General features: G+C 41.9%; 3 protein-coding genes across 7 annotated transcripts; 2 read left to right on the top strand and 1 right to left on the bottom strand.

The window, feature by feature from the left end:
- Positions 1 to 2,352: 2,352 nt before the first annotated feature.
- LOC133926234 (uncharacterized) lies at positions 2,353 to 4,976 on the top strand. 4 transcript variants are annotated; one of them, XM_062372053.1, is made up of 3 exons: positions 2,353 to 2,610; positions 3,906 to 4,127; positions 4,579 to 4,976. In XM_062372053.1, exons 1-3 carry the CDS (start codon positions 2,457 to 2,459, stop codon positions 4,752 to 4,754), a joined length of 552 nt encoding a protein of 183 aa, XP_062228037.1. In that variant the 5' UTR covers positions 2,353 to 2,456; the 3' UTR covers positions 4,755 to 4,976. The 4 variants fall into 4 exon arrangements, with proteins under 4 accessions (XP_062228037.1, XP_062228036.1, XP_062228035.1 ...); XM_062372052.1 differs by having other exon boundaries at positions 2,354 to 2,610; positions 3,903 to 4,127; XM_062372051.1 differs by having other exon boundaries at positions 2,354 to 2,610; positions 3,900 to 4,127.
- A 6,314-nt stretch (positions 4,977 to 11,290) lies between these two features.
- Positions 11,291 to 14,759, top strand: LOC133926233 (uncharacterized). The gene is made up of 9 exons (XM_062372048.1): positions 11,291 to 11,622; positions 11,726 to 11,813; positions 11,975 to 12,085; positions 12,278 to 12,360; positions 12,611 to 12,725; positions 13,122 to 13,213; positions 13,639 to 13,704; positions 13,802 to 13,895; positions 14,269 to 14,759. The coding sequence occupies exons 1-9, from the start codon at positions 11,369 to 11,371 to the stop codon at positions 14,377 to 14,379; spliced, it is 1,014 nt and encodes a 337-aa protein (XP_062228032.1). The 5' UTR covers positions 11,291 to 11,368; the 3' UTR covers positions 14,380 to 14,759.
- LOC133926232 (WRKY transcription factor 72A-like) lies at positions 14,740 to 21,530 on the bottom strand. Of its 2 annotated transcripts, XM_062372047.1 has the most exons (7): positions 21,413 to 21,530; positions 21,158 to 21,319; positions 20,667 to 20,738; positions 20,321 to 20,404; positions 19,625 to 20,194; positions 19,389 to 19,502; positions 14,740 to 15,837 (listed from the first exon to the last, which is right to left on the bottom strand). In XM_062372047.1, exons 2-7 carry the CDS (start codon positions 21,209 to 21,211, stop codon positions 14,899 to 14,901), a joined length of 1,833 nt encoding a protein of 610 aa, XP_062228031.1. In that variant the 5' UTR covers positions 21,212 to 21,319; positions 21,413 to 21,530; the 3' UTR covers positions 14,740 to 14,898. The 2 variants fall into 2 exon arrangements, with proteins under 2 accessions (XP_062228031.1, XP_062228030.1); XM_062372046.1 differs by lacking the exon at positions 21,413 to 21,530 and having other exon boundaries at positions 21,158 to 21,376.
- Between the last annotated feature and the right edge of the window lie 269 nt (positions 21,531 to 21,799).

Raw genomic sequence — 21,799 nt, 5'->3', positions numbered from 1 at the left:
CATTTCAGCAACATGTATCCTGTGTGGAAAAGTGATCAGTTCAGCACCATGTATCTAGAATGCAAGACATATTTGGTGAATACGTGCATGTAACTGACAAATTTAGTAATATATTTTTAGAGGATAAGAGAATACAGACATCTCCAGATATTTGGATAAACATAGCATTTAACAAGTACATAGGATTCTAAGCTTTCAGCAAGTACACAGGATTTGCAATGTGCTTCACTATTGCCCCCAAAATATCATTCAAGACACATGACTCCATTTTGCACACTACATGAAAGAAGTTGCAACATCCGGCTGAGGCAAAGTCATTGCAGTAGTCAGCTGAGATGAACTTGTTGTAGTAGCTGGTTGCAGCAAGTTGGCATATGTACCTTCCATTCATAAAAGTTTAGTCACATCCTAGATATGACCTGCACCCTTTCAGGAATCCATCAATGCACGGCTTGAAGGCAACAAATAGCCTATTGAACACCGGCTTCCCATTACGAGTCTTGACATCGATGTCAACAATGCTACCTGGGTTGGCTCTCTCGGCAGCTGCCTTGAATCTCCAAAGCCCTTCAAAACTATCATTCCATGATCCATGTATAATGTCTAGAGCCTTTTGCCTCCCATGCCACACTCTCCCATACTCCGATTTCACATTGTACTTCTTTTCCAACCTGTCTTACAATTTCCTAGACCCAATGTTTGGTTCTTCAATCATTATGTTTTCCCCCTATATGCAATCCAAGCTTGTGAAGCCATCTTGCTGGGAATCTTGTGTACATATATGTATGTTCATCTCCAATTTCCATGATCTGCAAGAAAGCAAGGTAGTTAGATTACACCCAAACACTAAAAAGAGTAAATGAAAAGGCAGAACTCATAAGTACCATGAAGGTTTTTGAATCTTTTATCCTTTTTTTCTTTTTGCATGAATGAACCATTGACAATCATTGCTGCTACAACATTTTGCCTTGTACCTTTTCTGCTCAAATTCACGCTTAATGGATGTTGCCATACATCAAGCTTGAATGTATCACTATCAACAAATGTGGCATCAATTTCAAAAGTTGGGTCTTCTATATCGAGCATATACACAGGCACAACACCATCTTGCTCATCTTTAAGAAGCTCCTCATCTGGTACAACAGCAGGGTCATGATCATTAGGGACATCTAGGAAAAAGGTTTCACTAGGGGGCGGACAGTGGGTTGATAATTCCATACAGATGTTCCTCCTCAACACCAATTGGTCCATCTTCATCCAGGTTTCTCTCAACAACAACACCAGCAATATGATCATCCTAAAATATTGTCTGTCATGCTAATTTGTTCTTCACTTAATTGGTTGTGTTGGTGTCTGAATTTTTTCCTAGTGGTGCTTCATTTTCAGCTCCTTCATGAACCACAATGCCCCCCACATCATAGTCCACCACTTCCAAAAAAAGACTTAGCTACTTTAACAATGAACTGGACTCAACTAACTCAGCTAGCTCAGTATCGGTGCTCATATTTATGAATTGACCTAAGCCATAAAGATGACATATCTTGGCTTTCTGATGCACTCCCCGTTGATAAAACAAGCCTGTCTCTTTCAACAAACAACTGAGCGTAAATGTTCTGTAATCAATTACTATGTCCCATTTTCTCCCTTTGCAATATACCTTCAAGTCCTTCCTCATATATCACTCCACCTGAATAAATACTCGATACTCTGATGTAGGATCAATTCTATAATAGCAAAATTATTGAACTATCAACTACACATCTGAAGATGGGAAGGATTATGACGTGTGAGCACTTACCCATCACAATTTTCCTCCGAATCAACCATTCTTCAACTTGTTCATTCCCTTGATCTAGCACAAAACCCCCGCAACAACCATCAAAATCCACCAAAAAAACAATGAAATTCTTACCTAGGATTTCCAATACAACTAAAAAGGGGAGGAAAGAAGGGTAAGAAATCGGTTTCCATTACTTATTGGTGGTGGAGAAGCCCTTTTCTCGCCCCTGCCAGGTAGATGACGAGCAGCCACCCTTCGTCACCTGACCAAGTGCTATTTTTTTCCTGATTGGAGAACGATGCTCAAGTCCCAGAGGTAGTCTGGACAATGGAGGAAGATGTAATAAAGTGGTGATTGAGCATCTCATGACTGATGGTATGGATGAAAGAAATTTAGAGAGATGATAGTATGAATGAAAGAGGGAGAAAAGTGATGATATTGTTGAGTACTATAGCTAGTCCGATATATTTCCTCATTCTAGAAGGAACCACCAAGTCACCAACACGACAAACCATTGCGCCGTGTTGTGGACCGTAGAGGCCGGGGCGAAGGCTCCAAGAATCCGGGCGGCCCGCTAGCCACAGATCTTTTCTTCCCTTTGCTGCGCTGCTCTCGTCTCTCTCCCGGCTCCTCCCTTTCGTCGAACCCCCCCCCCCCCCCTCCTCCCCCCAAAACCATGGCGCTCGCGTCCGGCACGTCGTCCCGCCTTCTCCTCGGCCGCCCCGCCGGCACCGCGCGCCCCCACCTCGCCGTCTCCTCCTCTGCCTACTCCTCGATCCGGTTCCTACGCGGCCGCATGACCGTCTCCCTCCGCGGCTCCGCACCTCCAGGTCCGTGGTCAGCTCAGATGCTATTTCTTTGCCTCATGTAATCGGAGACAGTGGAGCTATTTTTTTAAGTAAAAGATATGGGTTTGTTGATGCTGGGATAGCGGAATTTGTGCTGTGGAGACCTATGAAATGAGCTTCGATTGGATTGATCCGTACTGTGAGAGATATTGAACGGTAGTATAAGAACCGATGTTGATGCGGCACACCTCGTTATCTAGATGCATGGCTTCAAGAAGTTGGAAACTATTGTAGCTGTGGATAGGGATGCTTGGTAGCCTGGGAGATTATCGAACGATTCATTAATGGGATAACTGACAATATAAGCATTCGAGACCTTCCACAGAATTCCTATTATGCACATATGTTGCAGCCTATAATGCCTTTTGAGTTACTAATTTAGTATTTTGTTGCCTACTCCGTTCTGTGCGTGGCGATTTAGTTGGAGGCAATTCCTAGGATTATCACTTGACCGTCCCCAACCAAATAGTAGATCTTTAATTAAGGAGGTTTTAAGCCGTGCCTACGTCTGGCCTCTGTTATCAGAGAAAGAAGGAACATGTACTCAAAGTTTGAACCTGTATTCAGCCATAGTCCCAAAAAATAATAAATTTAATCCACAGGACCATGGTAGACACTCTGTTTTGGAAGTATTGGATAAACCTTCTTACCAGAATAAAACTTATATTGATAATAGATGTGATTACTTATACATTTGATCATTACGTTGTATAGGTCCAATTGTAGGTGGTTAGGCTTTTTGGCACAATTCCTTTTCCTTAAAGGTGATTTGCCTCTAGCATATTATATTCTCTTTCTAAATCTATGTGTAATTTACAAATACAATGTTGCTAGGCCACTCATAGCCTGGACAATTTGCAACTAGCTTATTATATTGATTAGGTCAGTCGCAACTGTCACTTCTGTAAGCATTTCTTTTTTCCGCTGTACATGATTGGGAAGTTGTAGCCTTGTAGGTTGAACTGACCTTTAATACCTATTCCTTTGAACCAACATCAGTCACTTCCATAAGCATTTTTTGTTGCCGATGAACATGATTCGAAGCTACAAGAAGTGGACTTTAGTAAGCCAGTCCACATCAGTCTTAGGTTCATCTTTCCCATATTCGCAAGAGAATGGATGTTAAGGGGAACTATCAATATTAAATGTTATGACATGGTGCAGTTTTATGGATATTAAGTGCTGTATACAAACACCATATAATAGACAGAATTTCACACAAGTTTCATTTAACGCTCAATGAGTAATTTATTGATTATATTTTGCAGCAGCAGCAGCAGCAGCAGCAACATCTGGTATCATTGCTCCGGCTATTTCATTGACTGAGAAAGCCTTGAAACATCTTAATAAAATGAGGGCTGAGCGGAATGAGGATCTCTGCCTAAGAATTGGAGTGAGACAGGGTGGATGCTCAGGCATGTCCTACATCATGGAGTTTGAAAATCGTGCAAATGCCAGCCCTGATGATTCAGTTATAGAATATGATGGTTTTGCAATAGGTAACTTCTTCATCCTCAACTATGCATTATTTATGTTAGGATTTAGGGTTGACAACTGTTTCTACAATTAGACTTCAAAATACCAGCTTTTTCAATGTTTTTTGAGGGTTGTTGTCTGAAGTAGCATGGTGCTGGCAGCCTGGCAAAGTTATTAATGATATTAAGTTGGATTGTTGGACATGTACTTCTATAGTAAAATTGATGAAGCTAAAGGAAATGCTTAATTGAAAAGCTTGATAAGTGATAACTAGTCATGAGGATATCCTGCCTGCAGTTTCAGAGTGGCTGTAGGGACTTTGTCTTCTTTTGAATACTTGCTACAGTATAAGGAGAAGCTAATCTTTCAAAGTTCTGTCTTAGAACTGATTGTGGTTCTCTATGTCCTGAACGGACCAACTGTATATATCATTTGATTCAACAGATCTCTAAGGATTGTTTTGCGCTTCTGCAGTCTGTGATCCAAAAAGCCTCCTCTTCATGTTCGGAATGGAGCTGGACTACAGCGAAGCGCTCATTGGCGGTGGCTTCACCTTCCAGAATCCAAATGCAACAAAAACCTGTGGGTGTGGCAAATCTTTTGCGACCGGGAAAGAAACTGAGAGCACGGCAACTGCCTGCAACAACTGAAGAAGTGGAGAAATAGTTGTGTCAAAAATGGGATCATATGTAACATGCCATATAGCTTTGCTGCTGTTGGTAAAACGAGTCTGATGGATATACCACAGATGCATACTGAAGGGTGTCTCGATTTGTGCTAGTACAAGTCTGCCTGTATCCAGTATCCAGTGGGACTTTTTACTGCTGTAAGCTTGTAACTGCTCAATAGGATTCAAAGATTAGTTACCATTACCCCCAGATTTCGATGGTGTGGCAATCAATCGGACGCGTTAAATTCCCATCGGACGGCGTACGTGGATGGAATCCCGTTGCCAGTGAGAAGGGCATTTATTTAAATAATATTATTTTATTAGAAAATTGTAAAAATATAATCCAAAATTAGATAATTGCATAAATAGATATATGTCGGCACTCGGAATGTGGGGATCTATCGGCACTCTAGGTGGTAGTGGGTCCTGGTGCCTATTGGCATGCAAATGAGATCGAAAGGGTCGGCATTTTGTGTGTCGACAGGCCTTAGGTATATGTGGATAGGTATGTTGGTAGAGGTCGTTAGCTGATAGATCTATTTGCATGTGATATGTCGACAGGTCTATTAGCAACCTGCGCGTTGACATATATGGTTTTTTAGTTGTTTTGTGTTGTTTTTTTTGGAAGGAACAATTATTTAATAGGATGGTAAATTGCAATGGAATACACTCATAAATATTGAAATGTTAAATTGCGTGAAGCACCGGTGGGCCAGACACCGACTCAAACAACAATAGTATGTTCGGTACAATTTTCATACTATCAGCTATGTACTGATGATGAACTTAACATACCTTAGGGAATTTGAAGAAGTCGTATTCAGATTGTAATAACGATATTAGCATGTACAGTACAATTACAAAACTAACCTAGACAAGTAACGATTCTAAACCTAACATGCCTTAAAAAATTGAAACTAGCCGATTACTACCGACACTCTACTAGGTGTAGCGGTGTATTTTCCCTTCCTCACCGTCTCGGGTCCAACTTCACGAGCCCGACGTGCCGTCTTGTGCTTCCGCTCCCTATCTACCTCATGTGCCTCCTCCTTCTGTTGTTCCTCTTGTAAGCGCTTGTGTAGCGAAAATAGTCTTATTAGATCATGATTGTGATTTTAGTGATTAATGACAATATAGTCATTGGGACTGATATGTTTATCAAGAATATATGTTAGTAGGTCTTATGTGTGCAAATACATCAAGAAGCTACTGCAGTCGGGATAAAGTTTGATTGAATTGGAGAAGTCTCAGAAGAATTGACCTCACCGAAATGTCTAGTGCATAGGAGTTTGCACTTATCGGAGCATTGTGCATAGAGGCAGATAGCCTCACCGGATAGTCCGGTGCTCTATGTGTTGAACTAACTGGAGTATTTTTGACAAATGGGGAGAAGACTGAGAACCTCACCATATAGTACGGTGATCTGCACAGGGTAACACCGGAGCATTTCTTGCAGAGAAGAATACAAGTGCAGAAGACTAAAGATCAACCCACCGGAAGGTCCGGTGCTTGATTTGTGCACATCGGAGTATAGCACCGGAGCATTTCTTGCAAATACGACTGCAATTGCTCAAGAATAAAAATCAACTTATCGGATAGTCCGATGATCACAGAGATAGTTACACCGGAGCATTTCCAAGGAAAAGAAGAGAAAGTTTAACTCATCAGATGGTCCGATGTGAATAGAATGAACATTGGACTAATGCACCAGAGTATTTTACACAGAGAGGCTGCAGAGGCTCAGATGGCTCAAAATAACTCACCGAAAGGTCCGGTAATGGATTTGAAGGCACATCGGAGTGTCCGATGTTCACAGAGGCTATGAGTGAAAGTCCAACGGCTAGTTTCTGAGGTTGTTCTCACCGGATGATCCGGTGTTAGTACTATTATTTTCACCGGATCATCTGGTATTAATAGCTTTTTTGAGCCGTTGGGAAAACGGCTAGTTGTCGGGTTTGAGGCTATAAATATCTCTCCACTCAGTCATTTGAAGGGGTGGCATGCTGCTAGAGTCCAAAAAACTTCATAGACACTTGAGAAGACATCCAAGCCACCAAAATGCACAAAATGATTATCCAAGGTAATTAAGCACAAGATTAGAGAGTGTTTAGTGCTTATAGGCCTAGAGAGAGTTGTAGCTAGGTGTTGCAGCTTAAAAAAAGGGATCAAGGAGTGATCCTAACTTGTACCAAGTGGTACGTCGGTGCCTTGGAGTCTTGATGACTCGTCGACATCTTGTGCCTTAGTAGTTCAAGCTTGTTGACCATTCGACTTGGTGTGGAGCGGCAACAAGACATGTGTATAGGGACACGGAAACCCTTGGCTTAGTGACTCAAGCTCCAAAGTGATCACGACGGTAAGAGAGCGGAAAATAGATTTGTGGTGATGCTTTGCCTTGGTGGTTTGATGGCTCATCCGGGTTGAGACATTGTCTTTGTGACTTGGTGGCTCAATAATCGTGACCGGGTGCCAACCGGTAGTATATCTTTTGTGAAGCTCCAACGTGGACTAGAGGGGACATTTATACCATCGATACCACAGGATAAAAATCCCTTGTGCCGAGTTTGTCTCTCTATCCTTATTTACGTTTCCGCATTTACATACTTATAATTTACCTTGCTAGAGTAGGTTGTAATCCTCTTAAGTGGTACAGTAGACACACTAAATAAACATAGAGTATATTTAGATAGAAATTGAGATAGGTTTATCTTGTAAAGTTTATGGAACCGAATAGTTTTTAAGTATCCTAATTCACCCTCCTCTCTTAAGATGTCACCGTTCCTCGCAGCTTGCAACTATTCTACTACAAAAATTCTATTTATTCTAAATTTCTTCTCTAATTTCTATGTTATTATTCCTATATCTCTAAATTTCTTCCTCTACTTTACGTCCCTATGTTTCTACCTAATTTTTATACAACTATTTTCTATTCTAAGCCTCTATGTCTCTAATATTCCTACTTTTCAACCTAAATTTCTCTAATCCTAATTTTTACAACAAAAAAAAAATTACCGCTGACGTGCCGCTTGTCGTCGCCCACAGTTGCTAACATGCCGCCCGTTGCCAATGCACCGAGCCTCGACGCCGCACTGCCACATGCTTCCCTTCTGCTGCCCCTACTTGTTGCCGCTGCTCGTGCATCGCCTCATCGCCGTTGCTTGACTCACACTATCGCGCGTGTTGATGTGTCGAAGACAAAAGGCACGGGAGCCAAATCGGCAGCCAGAGTATTATTATAGGCCTGTAGGGACTCTGTGTGCCGACATGTACATATTTGTGCAATTATCTAATTTTGGATAATATTTTTGTAATTTTTAATAAAATAATATTATTTTAAAAAGGGTTTTCAGATTTATGTCATTATAAACGTTGCGATTTAGAGATATGCCACTGCACTTCACTTAATTGGAATGCTATCATTACAGATCAATTAGCTTTGCAAACATGCCATTTTGTACGTCTGATGCACCTTTTAATCGCTTTGTATTTCCGTATGGATGATTTTGCCCTCAAGAGGATTCATTCAAGCGCCTAAGCAACCTGCCTGTTTGGTATGACCTGACCACTTCTCCCTGTTCGATGAAACACCCTAACCCTAGTGGCGCAGAGGCGAGTGGACGGCGACAGAGGCGACTGGGAGGCGGCTGAACGACAGATGAGCTCTTCACCAGAGATGGAGGCAACGTCAACTCGGCAAGGTGACCCCCGCGAAGCAAGTCATCTTGGAGCCATAGCCCGTCGCTATATCCTCGTGATGAGGTTGCGCATCAATGGAGGAGGTCAGCGATTCCGGATTGAGGTACCCTTCTCCCCCTTCTGGATCCCAGTAGGATTCCAGTAGTTGGATATTCATATTCTGGTAGGATTGACGAGGTTTAATCCACTTTGTGGCTAGGAATTTTTTCACGCTACACATTAAGGTCGAAGGATTTCTCACCACAGATGCAGATGGTAGGAAATGTTATATAAAGGGCAAGGCTATTAAATGGGTTGTGGATGTAGAATCATTTTCTCTAGAGTCGTTGATGGAAAGTCTTTTAACCGAGTTGAAATGGGGAATGAACCAGACTACTACAATATGGTTCCATGATAAGTTGTTGGGTGAGGATGCCAGATTAGTAGATGAAACTCAAATTTTAGGGTTGTTTGACATGTACAAATCAGAGATGTGTGTGGATCTTGTTGTAGGAGTGTATGAGAGAGCTATATCTAATGAATATGAGCGCAACTTGTTGCAATCTGTGTGTGTTGTGCCACCTGAAGAACCGCTTAGTCAGTCATGCCCTCTAACTCCTAGTCAGCATGCTCAGTCCATTCCAAATGTGGATCCTTTATCTCAAAATTTTAGTTCACACACAAACACAAACCAAGACAAAGAAGGGACCATCTGCATCTAAAGTAGCAGATTCTAATGAATCTACAACCAAAGAGGCAGATGATTCACAGCCTGATATTCTTGACAATGAGGAGGAGTATGTTGAAGTCAATGATGAGCACTTTGATATTCATGTACCACCTTCGCAACCTCTAGAACCCAATGAGGCAGCTGTAGAACCTTCTGAGACTGCAAAAGCTAGTGCTGTCACAGGGGTTGACCCTTTTGAGGCCTAGAGTTCAGAGGATAAGGGGTGTACTTGAACCAGGGAGAAGAAGGATGAGATGCAAAATATGCAAATGTCTTGGGCATTTTGAGAAGACATGCAAGCTGATTGAAGCAGATGATGCACTTGCAGATGGTACTGAAGAAGGTGAAGATGCACTTGCAAATGGTACTAGAGGAACACCTTAAAAGAGGTATTGTTATATTTGTTTGTCCACATATATGTGCATGTACAATGCAGAACCACTTAGTGACAAAGTTGTTTGTAGGAAGAGACAAGGAGAAGGCACTTCCTCAAGCAAGAAGAGAAAGACACCCAAGAAGAAGAAGACTCCTAAAAAGAAGAAGACACCTCAGAAGAAGGAACAAGCTGGCTCTAGTGCTCTACCTCCTAGAGTTGTTAGGAGTCTAGCATATTATCTTGGCATGTGAACGTATATGTGTATTATGCATGTCCTGATGAACCTTCTGTGATGAACTTATATGTGGTCAAGTTGTTAAGTTGTGTCCTAGTATTATCTTGGCATGTGGTCAAGTTATGAACTTATGTGATGAACACATATTGAACTTATATGTGTGTTATGTATGACCTAGTGAACTTTTATGTGGTCAAGTGGTGAAGTTATATAAGATTTATCTGTGATGCTTCCTGGTAAACTTATTTGATGCTTCCTGATACTTGTCTATGATGTGAGCTGATAACTATTATACTGAGTTTGTGATCAAGAATACAAGTTATATGTAAGTATATTTGTGAGTTGATAAGCATCAGGTGGCTAGTACACACATGCTATTATACAGGTTGAAAGCATCAGATGTCAAGTGCAGACAACAAGACATATAGGTTGAAAGCATCAGATGGCAAGTTATACAGGATGAACAAATGCATCTCCGAGTACATAAAACAATACATGTTGTCCAGAATGCAACTATGAATACAAAGTGACATACAAATGACATATTGTTCAGAATTCATCTATGAGTACATACAACACACACCTAAATCTATCCAGGAACTACTAGCTTATCCGAGTATATGAATTGGCAAACACTAATAGAAACTGGTACTGCTTCAGTATACTCTTGATCAAAAAATACTAATAGAAGCTGGGCTCTGCCTGATCTTTGATTGTTGGGTACCCTTGATTGTTTTCTCCCTCTGTGATCAAGGACAGCAACAACATCAGTATAAAACGGCACTGGTAAAGCTCCAAATCTCCCTTCTTGCTTGTTGTGTCAATGCCTAGCCCCTAAAGCTATGTAATAACAACATTAGAACACATTCACATAATAAGAGTATCAGCAGACAACATCTCCCTTTCTTGATCAGAACTAAAAATCAGAGTGCAATGAAGAAGAAATCAATGAAGCTAGCTACTGCCCGTGCAACAATCTCGCCGAGCTCCTCCTCCAGAGAACACGTCACACTAGCATCAAGGGAATCACCGGACCGCATCTTCTCGAAGCTCCTCTATAGTGGCGGGGGGCGCGGGATAGGATCCTACCATCGCATTGCACTTGGGGGCTCTCCACAAGGCATGCGCCGTGGCGGTTGCAGACGCTGGTCACATGGACATCGCCAATGACTAGCAACGACAGGGCCGTGGGGAGGTGGATTGTGCGATCGCCGTGGGAGACAGAGCAAGGAATGTTAGACAGGGGAGATAGAGAAAGAGGATGAGTGGACACAAGTCAGGCACATGAATGAATCGATTTGAGGGCAAAACCGTCCATATGGAAATACAAAGCTATTAAAAGGTGCATCAGATGTACAAAAGGCCAAAAGGGCATGTTTGCAAAGTTAATCGATTTGTAATGACAGCATTCCAATTAAGTGAAGTGCAGTGATAGATCTAAACCGCAACATTATAATGGCACAAATCTTGAAAAAGCCTAAAAAAATTCGTGCGAAGCTGCCGTTATCCAAAGCAGCTGGAGCCTGGAGAGTAGCCGCTGCTCTCGACCACGTCTCCCCTGCGCTGCACGAGGAAGCAATGGCGACCACGGCGCCGCTCCTCTCGTCCCAGCGCGCTCGCCCTGCCTCCCTACCGCTCCCCCGCCGCCTCCCGCCCCCGCATCTGGCCCTGCCCCTCGCGGCGCCAGCGGGGCTGCGGCTTCGCCGCGCGCCGGCTCCGTGCACGGCCAAGTTCGGCAAGTTCGACGCCTCCGACGCCCCCGCGGAGGCCGAGGAAGCGGAAGTGGCGACGGCGGGCGACGGAGCAGCGCAGCAGGCGGAGGAGGACGACAGGTCAGGCTCTCTGCTACGATCCTCAACTCGTGCGTAGGCACACGAAAGTTCGTCGCGTGCTGAGGCGGCCGCGTGTTGCGTTCGTTTGTGCTGTGTGGTTCAGCTGCTTGCCGTCGGACTTGGAGGGCGCGATTCGGCAGTCGGGGAAGGCGAGCGCGGATTTCGTCAACTCCGGAGGCTTGCGAGCCATCGTATGATTCCTATTGCTCATATATGTATTGCTTCAATAATTCGATTCAATCTTATTCTTATGTGCTGTAAAAATAGTGGTTGCAGTACTCATTTTGTGCTGACCATGCATCTCTATCATACAATTCTTGAGCATTTGTGCTTGGTTGTATCACGACTGCAGGCAGAGCTGCTGATCCCTCAGTTGGAATTCCTCAACGAGGAAGGAGCACAGGCTGAGCTCTGGGCACTGTCGAGAATATTCCTGGACACACTTGTACAAGAGACAGGCCAGGTTTGGATACAAGGTCGTTTAGCAGTAGACATGGCTTGTGTTCTCTTTGTCGCCCACTTACAAATTACGATTGCATCGCTCTAGCTCCTACCTGGCCCTGATTGATACATAGGATTACTACTTTGGCAGTCGGAAATTTGTGGCTTGCGCTTTATGTATTTGCTCTTTGCTGATGCAACTTGATGTTTACAGAAAGTTACGGCCATTTTCCCCGATGCTGGAGCAGCTGCCCTTCTGAAGTATCAATGGAAAGATGCACAGTTCAAGTGCTCTAGGTACTACTTCACTTTCTGTAGTCCGCTCAGAGAAAGACAGAAAGTGATGGTTGCATATCGAATTGATGTAACATGTTATATCTCATGAATTCCTGAATTCATGTGACATTCTATCAGTATCAATACAGAAGCACAGTCGTTTTTCTCTTTCGAAACAAAGCACAGCTAATTTTCTCACTATCAAGAATTGTCTGGTTCTTGAATAGTACTCAGATTGCAGCTTCAATCTATTTTTTTACTCGAATTGCAGCTTAAGCGACCGGAAGCCAGTTGATGCTGAGGATGAAGTTGCTGTTATGATTATCCCTGATCATCAGATGCTGGAATCTGTTGAACGCATCGCATCTAAACTTTCTGACGATCCTGTATGTAACTTATACCTGATCAGATTGCAAAATGCAGACAAACTTGCATTACTTATATAAAAAAAAAGGAATTTCATTTAGTGTTCCAAGCAAAGTTGGTAGAATAAGATTTACATGAACTACATAGAGTATTAGTCCATGTATGTATATATGCAGGATCTAAATGTGCTTGCACCAGCAGATTAGTATACATACCTACATGTATAGTCATCACATGAAAGAGCCCATACAGATTTTCATGCCTAATCACATCCATCCATATTCGCATCAAGCCATAAATTTAAGATTGTATATTTTGAGCAGCAGCCTTCCTTATATTTCTCTGTTTTATTATTTGTGTATATATTCCATTCAATATTATATCCTGATGTAGTGTCGAATTTTAATTTAATGAAGATAAGACCTCTTGTCATGTGGAACCCACGTCTTGTTAGTGGAGATGTTGGAGTAGGCTTTAATGTTCGGAATCTACGCAGAAATTTCTTAAGGTAAGTCAGTGGAAACATCTGTACACTGTTTTTCTGTGAGGAACATCTGTGTACTGCTGCCTGTCAATGTGTAAAACTATCTCTGCTTCACAAATCATAAATGACTATTGCTTACAGAGACCAGGGTGTGGACAGAGACACATCTTTTGTGAATTATACTGCTATGTTCTAAACATGTAGTTGTACCTGTAAACCATTTGGTTAATTCGGTCAATTTTTTTCTAGAAATGTTCAATGAATCGAGTAAGCGATTCTGTGTTAGGAAGATAAAAAACCATGGGGTTGGGCAACCTACCTTAACTCTTATCAATTCAACATGTATAATTTTTGTTGTCAACTGCAGGTCTAATTGAATTAGGGCATGTTTTCTTCTTATATATTGGTTTGTCTTTTTCTTTTGCTAACATCCATGACTCACTTTGCAGTACTTTTACCACTGTTTACTCAATGAGGCCGTTGCCGACCGGTGCAATCTTTAGATGCTATCCTGGGTATGTAGATACTTGTCTTTTCCATTCATACATGATCCAAATAAATTTTCGTCGAAAGGATAAGCTAAGGTCTATGTTTCTTTTATTTATGTTACAGAAACTGGAAAGTGTTTTATGATGATCCAAAAAGACCAAACCGGTATTTGCTTGCCAGAGAACTCACAAGTCGCCCTGATGCAACAGATATTGAGGTAAGGCACTGTAACTAACTAATATTTTATTTGTTGTTGTTTTCTATATTTGATCACTACCTATTTAAGTAATTATACTGAATTGAATCTGTGCACTGTTGAAAAAGTGAGTCAAATTATTCGACTGCTATAGAAACTGCAAGCACCCAATAGTCTAAACAACATTTTTGTGACTGTACGCACATTAAGAAGCCAAACTACTGGCATTCAATACAAGCTGGAGAACATCAATTCTTTTTTTAAAAATAGACCATATATTTGCTGTTGGTAGGAAAATTGCTTGATTACATATGCTGCTGTACTTTATCAATAAAGTTGGTACGGTCCATAAAAACTACATTTTAAAAAAAATTGACACCATTCTAATTTGCAGAGGATATTTGGAGGTGTCGATGAGCAATCTGAAGGGGCACCATCGTTGCTCAATAATGTCAAGGGCGTGTTTAGTTCTGTGAGCCAGTTTATGAGGGTCATCTCCAAGTGAAAAATCACAGCAAATCTTCGTCACATTTGATGCCATTGATAATCATCTTGAATCTTGATGGCTTATTCTTGTGTTATGCAAGAAGATGGTTTTGGTGCATCAGTGCTGCGATGTTGCTAGTCTGCAACTCCCTGAGCAACTGTGTACAGATAACATACCGTAGATTCCTTAAATCGTCCGAGGATCCTACACCGTGCAATTCTTATTTACATAATTGTATAAAAAATTTCAGTAGATAGATCTTTTTTCTGGAAGTTGTGGAGAGTTGAAATGTAACTACAATTATTTCTTGACTTTTAGTCACTTGTGTTCATGTATCATAATCTGAGCTCACTTTTTGCTTACTGGAAAAAAGGAATGGATTGAAAAACTGAAACTCATTTCTCTGTTTTACATGTGTACTGTGAATCAAACAATTTCTTTATCCTAATATCCTACAGTGAGTCAGGATATCTACACCAAATGATGAAATGACCAAATTCCAATAACTTTTGAATGAACTAGACATATTCAGAATATTTAGCTAATGTGCTCCCTGTTCTCCACAGGAGACGTAGAAGCACTGTGAGAGCCTGACAGCCCCAGCGACGGCTGCAAGAACGTCCGCGCACTCGAGCTCTGAGCCGCCACCGCCGACGTCGGCGGCGGCTGTTCCAGAAGTACTGACGAGCATGCCGCGCTCGTGCTTGACGGCGACAGCCCCAGGCCGAGATGTTGCCGCCACCTGAGCCCCTGCAGCTGGCTGCCCTCACCTCCCGCCGATGACCCACCGCCCTGCGTGCCGACGTACGACGTGATGGCGGCCGCCAGCGCCGTGTGGAAGCCCGGGTCCGACGTGATCGCCTTCGCTATCGTGTCGGTGAGCTTCTGCTGCTGGTTGTGGTAGAGCACCGGGCCTTCTCCGCCTTGTTGCCTTCCATTGATGCTGCCCAGTGCAGCTTCGGAAGAGCTGAGCTTGCCGACGTCGTACGACGACGCAGCTGGTGACCCATAGCTCAAGTACCCAGCACCACTGGCCGGCCATGCAGCGCTGGACAGCGCGCTCGACCCGGAGCTGGAGAAGGAGAAGCTCGTGGGAGGGTACCTAGTGCCGTGGCCGAAGCTCGAGGAGAACCTGTTGCTCAGGGAGAAGGCCTGCGAAGTGGCCGCTGCTGGCGAGGTGAGGTCGAGTGTGATGGTCGGGTAGGACAGGGTGGAGGTGATGGACGCGGCGCCGGCGGGGAGGCAAAACGGCTTGGGGGCGTCGGGCGCTGCCGGGAAGCCGAATCTGAGGTCGGTTGCGGAGGCGGCCGGCGGGGCGGTGGGGAAACCGAGGGAGGTGGAGGAGCCCGACGTGAGCATGGACACCGCGGCGGAGGTTGTGGAGGCCATGGCGGTGGCGGAGGCGGAGAGCGGGTGGTTGTGCGTGCCCTCGTAGGTGGTGATCAGGATCGACATGTCGTCCGCGCATCTCTGCACCTGCAAATGTGCATGGTAAGGACACGGATGCTTAATGATCCCAAAATCAAGGCATGCAGCAGTGGCTAGAAGATGAAAGTAATCTATACTATATATAAAATACGAAGTTGTTCTCGTTTCAGTTCTTACCTTACTCTCATCTTATTTAATAAAAATTTATAAAATTTAAATAATTTACTTACTTTTTCTATCGTCTAAGTACCAACTATGGATATAATATATATTTTACTCATGAAAATAAATAAAAAATTAAAAAAGAAATTATAATCTTCTTTTTTTATCCTATCTAAAATCAAATTACACCATCGCTCTTCACAAAGTATTCATTCAGCGGCGCTCCTATCACGTATCCATATCTCTATACATTAATATTTATATTTTTGTTGCAAGTCTAAGTACTTAACTAGTTCCATTTCCATGCATATGCCACTATTACTTAGCTAGTTCCATTACCATACATATGCTACTATTTATATACAAACATGTCACTAATGCCGCACCGACGACATGCAGTCTCAGTCACATCACAGCCAGTGGTGTATTGTAGAACACACACTTAATCAGTGTCATGTCGTGGAATTTCTCAAGATGAAATTAAAAGTTCAGTCGTGTTAAGCCGTTCTGTACTCTTCAGTAGTACTACATGTTTTAGATACGTCTGGCCTTAAAAAAATCCAATTAGGATTACTTTCTAGTATATTTGTCAATTAAAAAAGTATAATGTTAATATGAAACTAATAGTCATGGCAAAAATTCAAACATCAATAAAGTATAAATAACAGTGGTCTAAAAAATCGATTACTCCTATTTCAAATACCTATATTTTAGTAGAGTGAGTATAATACAATGAACAGCGATCCAACAGCTAAATCACGATCTCCGAGATGGAAATTTCAAGTGATTTTATAAAAATAGTAAGTACAGTTTTTCTACCAGTATCCTTCTAATGTGTGCAGTATATGTGCATGCGTGTCCTTATTGTTACGGAAAATGAAATTATACAAGTATCGGACAATTGCTAAATGCGAAATAATGCCATCTTTTTTAAGGGTGCAACAAGGACATACGAATATATGCATATGCGTCTCTTACACATAAAGAGAATAGATCTGCACCGCATTCTGAATTCGACATATTTTTGAATTTGAATTAAAAAAACTAAAAAAACACAAAAAATAACAAAAACTTCTAGAAATACTAGAGAAAATTCTAAGACCTTTTGCAAAAAAAAAAAATCAAAAATAATATCATTTGTATCATATTTCATGGAGAGAAAATTAAAAAAAGAAAAATGTTGAAATAAGTCGTATGAACGGGATGATTTGGCCTGTCACGTTAAGGAAAAGCTTAACATGTAAACATATTTTTTAGGCGTATCTTAAGAGGATCTTTAAATTTTGTTTCACTTCATTTAGAGTTTTATTAATTTCTTCATGATATTTACAAAGTTCACAAGTATACAGTGAATATGTTAAGAGACAATACTGTAATTAAAATTTTCATACCTACCATTATTTTTCCTACATAAAGCATAGTATAGTTACACTAATAAAAGTGGTTTCACTAATTTAGGAGATGTGATGGGTTAGTTATGAATTAATCTAGTTGCAACCCATTTTCACTAATTTTGCATGTTAAAATAACCATTTCATGAGTTCATGTATTTTTAATAGACATATGATCATGTAAGAAGACTAAAAAATTAATTTCATGATTTTTGGATTAGCAAAGAATTAACTATGCATTTAACTAGGTTTAGTAAATACATTTTCTCACAGAAAATATTTATTTTTTTATAAGTATATATACTTTTATCATGTAAGTCATGTTACAAGAAAATAAACAAAATTTGTTTCACTTTATTTTTAAGCTCATATGAATTAGCTATTGATTTTTCAAGGTTGAGTTATTTTTTGGATTTTTTTTAACTTCACTCAAATTCGAGAAATACGCTCGATAAATTGGGAAATTCGACTAGCTTTCAACAACTTCATTCAAAATGCGGAAAATTCAGTCGGTAAATCGGAGAATTTTCTCGGTTTTTTTTAATTCTACCAGTTTTTGCTGACTCAATTCGATTAATTTTTGTCTCCAATTTACAAATTTGATCGAGTGAATTTATCTGAATTATCACCATATTTTGATCGAATTTTTTTGTTTTCACGAATATAAAAAAATCGCTAGTCCCGATTTTTAGGTGCCTAATTGTTTTGTAAACCTGGGTCCAACTAAATAGCACGCGTGTGTGCACCTAACCTTACACATCCTACATTGGCAACTTAGAAATAGAAATGGTCACTACCTATGGGCCCGTAACCCTGCCCCTCAGGGTTGAGGAGGATGTGACTCAGTCCAGCCCTTTTTGAGCACTAACTTTCCAAGGCCCAAGTTCCCTTCAAATTCCGAATGGGAGGGATCAACATCAAAAACGTTTTTTTATTTTATATTTTAAATTTTCAAATTTTAGCAATTTTAAGTGTCTATTTGAAAAATTAGCTTAAATAGACGTATATCGTTCGTGAGAAGAGCGAACATTCCAACAGGCGATAAACGCTTATAATTGCTATTTCTTCAAACAGCCGTAAAATATTACTAAATTTGAAAAATTAAAATATAAAAATAAAAAATTCCACCAAAACCCCCCGAGCAAGCGCGCGAACCAGAAGCCCGAATCGGCGAGGCCGCGGACGAACCCCCGCCGGCGCACCCCTCCTCCGCTCCTCTCTGCCTCCGGGCACGCCCTCGCGGCATCGACCCCGCGAGAGCGTCCGGCGGCGACGGCGAGAAGAGGGCGGCGGTGCTCAGCAGGCAGCGCCGCAAGTCCCGCGTCGCGCTCCCTAGCTGTCCCCGCCGCCGCCGCCTCGCCCTCACAGCGTCTCCCCCGCGATCGGGTAAGGCTCCGAGTCTCCGATCTCCAATTTCTCGTTTTCCCGGACTTCAAAATTTTGATCCGTGCTAGGCGATACTAATTGATTGCTTGATTCGTGAGTTTATATGCGTGATTTAATTCGTTGCATTTGGTGGTTCCGGTCATGCTTGTAGATGAGTTCGTAAGACCTAACCCTCAATTTAGCATGTCGACTGCCAATTGGCAGATTCCATCGACTAAACAGAGGCTTGGGTGGACATTGGATCCATTTAATTGGGAATTAGAGACCTCGTAATTAGGCATCATCATTTGTTAGTTAACTGGTCCATGTCAACCAATCACTTGCAATTTTAATTCCTCGTAAACCGCAAGCAATGATGGTTCAAACTGAGCATAATTTGGGTCATCCATTGACTTCAAACCCATGTTCTGTAGCAATTGTATAATGATGCCTTTGTTTAATTGGAGACTTAGATTCAGTACCCACCCCAAGTCAATCTCTTGCGAGTATATTGTGTTCATGAGTTCATCTTAAATAAAGTAGCATTGTAAAAGGAGACCTGGATTCAGAACTTGGATTTTCCTTGTTAGAAAAAATATACAGCATTGTATTTTGGAATGAAAAATGTCTAGCTTCGGAGATGAGCAATATTGTTTGATATAGATCATATGCTTAATGTACCTGCTTCCTGACGGGGCATCCTGCTGCAACGGTGCACCGATAGTAGGCGCGGGGACACGGGTTCCCCTTGGCTATCTTCTGCCCGTACTTCCTCCATTGGCATCCGTCATTCATCTGCGCAACAATAGAAAGCATGTTTGCATCTTGTTCAGTTCATCTCATCACCATGTGTTTCTAGCTACCCCTACATAACAAGTAAGCATTATATTTCTCTGAGAATGTATGTGTCTACGCACCGTTGGCGCATCACACCTTGCCCTTACGGACACCCTAGCCTTCTTGGCCTGAGGCAGTGGACCTATGTCTTCCTCAGCTTCCACGCCAACGCTCAAGTTCTTCAGCGTTTTGCTGGGCGGCCACTGCTCTGTTGTCTGAACTGCGTCGTCCTTGGCATCCTTCGAGCTGCCTTCAGGACTCAAGGTCAGCACATCGGGCTGTATCTTCACACTGTTAGTTGCACCAACTTTGCAGTCTGATAATCTAAGAGAGAGGCCTCCTTCTTTAATATTCATGAAGTCTTCTCTCCCTCTGCCTTCGGCAATACTACTCTTCTCTTCCTTCTTGTGCATGCTTGTGCTCGTGCCGAGGCTCAGTGAGACGAATCCAGGCTCCTCGATGTTGGTGGTCAATGCGATCGTAGGGTCTGCAAGCTTCTTGACTTGTCCTTGTTGAAGAACGTCATGGAAGTGCATTTGAAGAGATCGGTAGTCCTCTACAATGCGTGATAGCATCTTTTTTAGCCTCTCGTTCTCTTCTCTTACCTCACCCATCTCAGCCCTTGTGGATGCGAGTTTGTCCTCCTGAACCTGAAGCCGTCAAAACACAACTGTCAGATCCAGTAGTCATTTCTGAAGCAAATCACATATGATAACGGATAGTTGTCTTGGTGTAAACCTAGAAAGACTATTGATATAATTATAATGCATCCTGACCTTGTTCTGAGCCTTCAGATTTAATGAGGTTTGCTCTGATGCTGAGTCCATTTGAGATCTTTCCCTTGTGCTTGGTGAACACACCTAGGGGAAAAAAAGGCTGATCAAAATACCGCAGTAGATGAGAAAAAGTAAAATTACACGGAGCTAATGAAACTAGGTTGTCTTCTCTTATCGTGAAATTCTGGTTAGGAAATTTCAGGGTAAGGAACTTAGACTTCAAGCTTAATTGTGCTATTTCTTCTGAAGTAAAAGGGAAAAGTACTGATTTTATCCTCCTGTGGTCAGCTATGAATTTTCCGTGGTTAATAAATTATTGAATATGCATGTATCAATAGTTATATACCTCTTTTTTTCTGCTTGATTTGTTGAAGTACTTGAAAAAGTTGCCATCCGGCATCTGATCATCATCTTTGATCTGCAATAATAACATGGAAGATTGCATTTGTAAGATCAATGAAAAACACCACAAAAGTATCTTGGGGACCAGCTATGAATGGAACACGAACCGTTCCAATTCATAGTTTATCCACATGTTTTGTCTGTGTTACATACATGCACCAGAACTGGTGGTTCCTAATATTTCGTAATAAGATGGACACCTGGTTGATTTGGACATCATATTTTGTCTCTAAACATGCATCTCTAGTCCTAGCTAGTTCCAATCATGCATATATATACTGCATTTCTGAAGGACCTCCCTTTTCACAGATCAAGAACAACAAGCCGAGAGAGAATACTCACCTAAGTCCTGATCGTACTTAATCAAATACTGAAATACACAAGCAAACTCTTCAAAGCTTCAAACCACAGAACAAAAGGAGAAAAATTCCAAACCTCGTCTTTCAACTGCTCTTCACGGTTACCAAGCTGCTTCTCCCCCTTGATCATCTCTCCTCTTTGATAGAAGCTAGCTAACTTTTGAGGAGCACAATCCGTCTTCTCTTCTTCCCTAGCTTCTCTCTATCTTGAGTTCTTTCTTTTCAGATCTCTTTGTTCCTGCACCAGTCTTATGGCTTATAAAGGCAGGCCATGGCCTCTTCCTCTCCTATTTGGACTTTGGTATAAAAGAAGTCGTGACCCAATGCTTACCTATGTTATGCGGTCAACATCCAATATGTCAAATATCGCCGCATTCTTCCATGAATTGGAGACGGAGAAAAAAAAAGGCACAGGCGACTGAGATTTATGTGGACTTCAACGTGAGCAACATGTTGCTGTTGTTGAGAAGCCAATTAAGATGTGCATCCAAATTGCGTACGTCCGGCTGGATGAGCGGGTCCACAGTTAATGTCCGTATGAAGCTTCCACGAGTCATCGCGTCAGCCGACTATTATAAAACTGTCCTCACGTCAGAACTTGATTTCAAAGCTTCAACATAGGACACTAGAACAATCGGATGGCTATAGGCAACTGGTATCCATAGGATAGTACCCATGAAAGGAGCTTATGCGTTTACCGTTGTGGAGCTGAAAGCTA

This window comes from Phragmites australis, chromosome 8 (genome assembly GCF_958298935.1).
Source record: "Phragmites australis chromosome 8, lpPhrAust1.1, whole genome shotgun sequence".
NCBI classification, from domain to species: domain Eukaryota; kingdom Viridiplantae; phylum Streptophyta; class Magnoliopsida; order Poales; family Poaceae; genus Phragmites; species Phragmites australis.
The sequence above is the reverse complement of the archived record's forward strand: the minus strand, read 5'-3'. Positions and strand labels throughout refer to the sequence as shown.

Coding starts and splice junctions, on each gene's coding strand:
- LOC133926234 (XM_062372050.1), top strand. CDS start 2,457: ATGGCGCTCGCGTCCGGCACGTCGTCCCGCCTTCTCCTCGGCCGCCCC. Junction 2,611..3,896: donor CCGCGGCTCCGCACCTCCAG/GTCCGTGGTCAG, acceptor TATATTTTGCAG/CAGCAGCAGCAGCAGCAGCA. Junction 4,128..4,578: donor ATATGATGGTTTTGCAATAG/GTAACTTCTTCA, acceptor GCGCTTCTGCAG/TCTGTGATCCAAAAAGCCTC.
- LOC133926232 (XM_062372047.1), bottom strand. CDS start 21,211: ATGATCAAGGGGGAGAAGCAGCTTGGTAACCGTGAAGAGCAGTTGAAA. Junction 20,405..20,666: donor AATCAAGCAGAAAAAAAGAG/GTATATAACTAT, acceptor TTTTTCCCCTAG/GTGTGTTCACCAAGCACAAG. Junction 15,838..19,388: donor GATGCCCCGTCAGGAAGCAG/GTACATTAAGCA, acceptor GCACATTTGCAG/GTGCAGAGATGCGCGGACGA.
- LOC133926233 (XM_062372048.1), top strand. CDS start 11,369: ATGGCGACCACGGCGCCGCTCCTCTCGTCCCAGCGCGCTCGCCCTGCC. Junction 12,361..12,610: donor GCACAGTTCAAGTGCTCTAG/GTACTACTTCAC, acceptor CTCGAATTGCAG/CTTAAGCGACCGGAAGCCAG. Junction 13,896..14,268: donor CTGATGCAACAGATATTGAG/GTAAGGCACTGT, acceptor TCTAATTTGCAG/AGGATATTTGGAGGTGTCGA.